Below are 1,145 nucleotides of genomic sequence, written 5' to 3' on the forward strand. Positions count from 1 at the left end.
CAACATTGTGAAATTATCTTCCTCTGTGTCAGTCATTTAAAATTGTTATATCATTTATTGTAGAAAAAGATGATTCAGATTTAGTTTCTGTAGTTTCTTAGACTGGATTTCTATAATATGAAGAAAAACATTTCAGATTTCCACTTTCATTTGTAAACTAGACTACATTTCTCAAATTTATGTAAATGAATATGCCAATATCAAATATCCCCTCAATGACTCTCTCCTCCATTCCTCTTTAGTACTGTTGTTATGCTATGTATATAATTTTTAATGATAAATGAAAATTCAGACATATAAACATAAGTAGAAATGAGAATCAAAAAAAGGGAGCAGAACTGGGAAATGAAACCCACTGACTGATCTCTGCCTCTCTTCTATTCAGGTAGCAAGATAAGTTCCTGCCACGTCAATGAATGAGACAAATCATTCCCGGGTGACAGAGTTTGTGTTGCTGGGACTCTCTAATTCTGAGGAGCTCCAACCTTTCCTGTTTGTCATATTTTCACTACTTTACCTAGCAATACTCCTGGGAAACTTTCTTATCATCCTCACTGTAACCTCAGAGTCTCAGCTACACACCCCCATGTACTTTCTGCTTGCAAACCTCTCTTTCGTAGATATATGTGTTGCCTCTTTTGCTACACCCAAAATGATTGCAGACTTTCTGGTTGAGCACAAGACTATTTCTTTTGATGCCTGTTTGGCCCAGATTTTCTTTGTTCACCTTTTCGCCGGCAGTGAAATGGTGCTTCTTGTATCCATGGCTTATGACCGTTACGTTGCTATATGCAAACCTCTCCACTACATGACAATCATGCGTCGCCGTGTGTGTATTATTCTTGTTCTCATCCCCTGGCTTGTGGGTTTTATCCATACTACTAGCCAGTTGGCATTTACTATTAACTTGCCCTTTTGTGGCCCTAATCAGGTAGATAGTTTTTTCTGTGATCTCCCTCTAGTGACCAAGCTGGCATGCATAGACACTTATGTTGTCAGTCTACTTATAGTTGCAGACAGTGGCTTTCTTTCTATGAGTTCCTTTCTCCTCTTGGTCATCTCCTACACTGTGATACTTATCACAGTTAGGAAACGCTCCTCTGCTAGCATGGCAAAGGCCCGTTCCACACTGACTGCTCATATCA

General features: G+C 39.1%; 1 protein-coding gene across 1 annotated transcript; it reads left to right on the top strand.

Moving 5' to 3' along the window:
* Window positions 1–361: 361 nt before the first annotated feature.
* On the top strand, window positions 362–1,138 carry LOC115285339 (olfactory receptor 4K15-like; the record flags this gene model as incomplete). The annotated part of the gene is made up of 1 exon (XM_029931615.1): window positions 362–1,138. A coding segment is annotated over exon 1 (726 nt), but the record flags the coding sequence as incomplete, so codon positions are not given.
* Between the last annotated feature and the right edge of the window lie 7 nt (window positions 1,139–1,145).

Source organism: Suricata suricatta, unplaced genomic scaffold, assembly GCF_006229205.1.
Source record: "Suricata suricatta isolate VVHF042 unplaced genomic scaffold, meerkat_22Aug2017_6uvM2_HiC HiC_scaffold_8875, whole genome shotgun sequence".
Lineage (NCBI taxonomy): Eukaryota > Metazoa > Chordata > Mammalia > Carnivora > Herpestidae > Suricata > Suricata suricatta.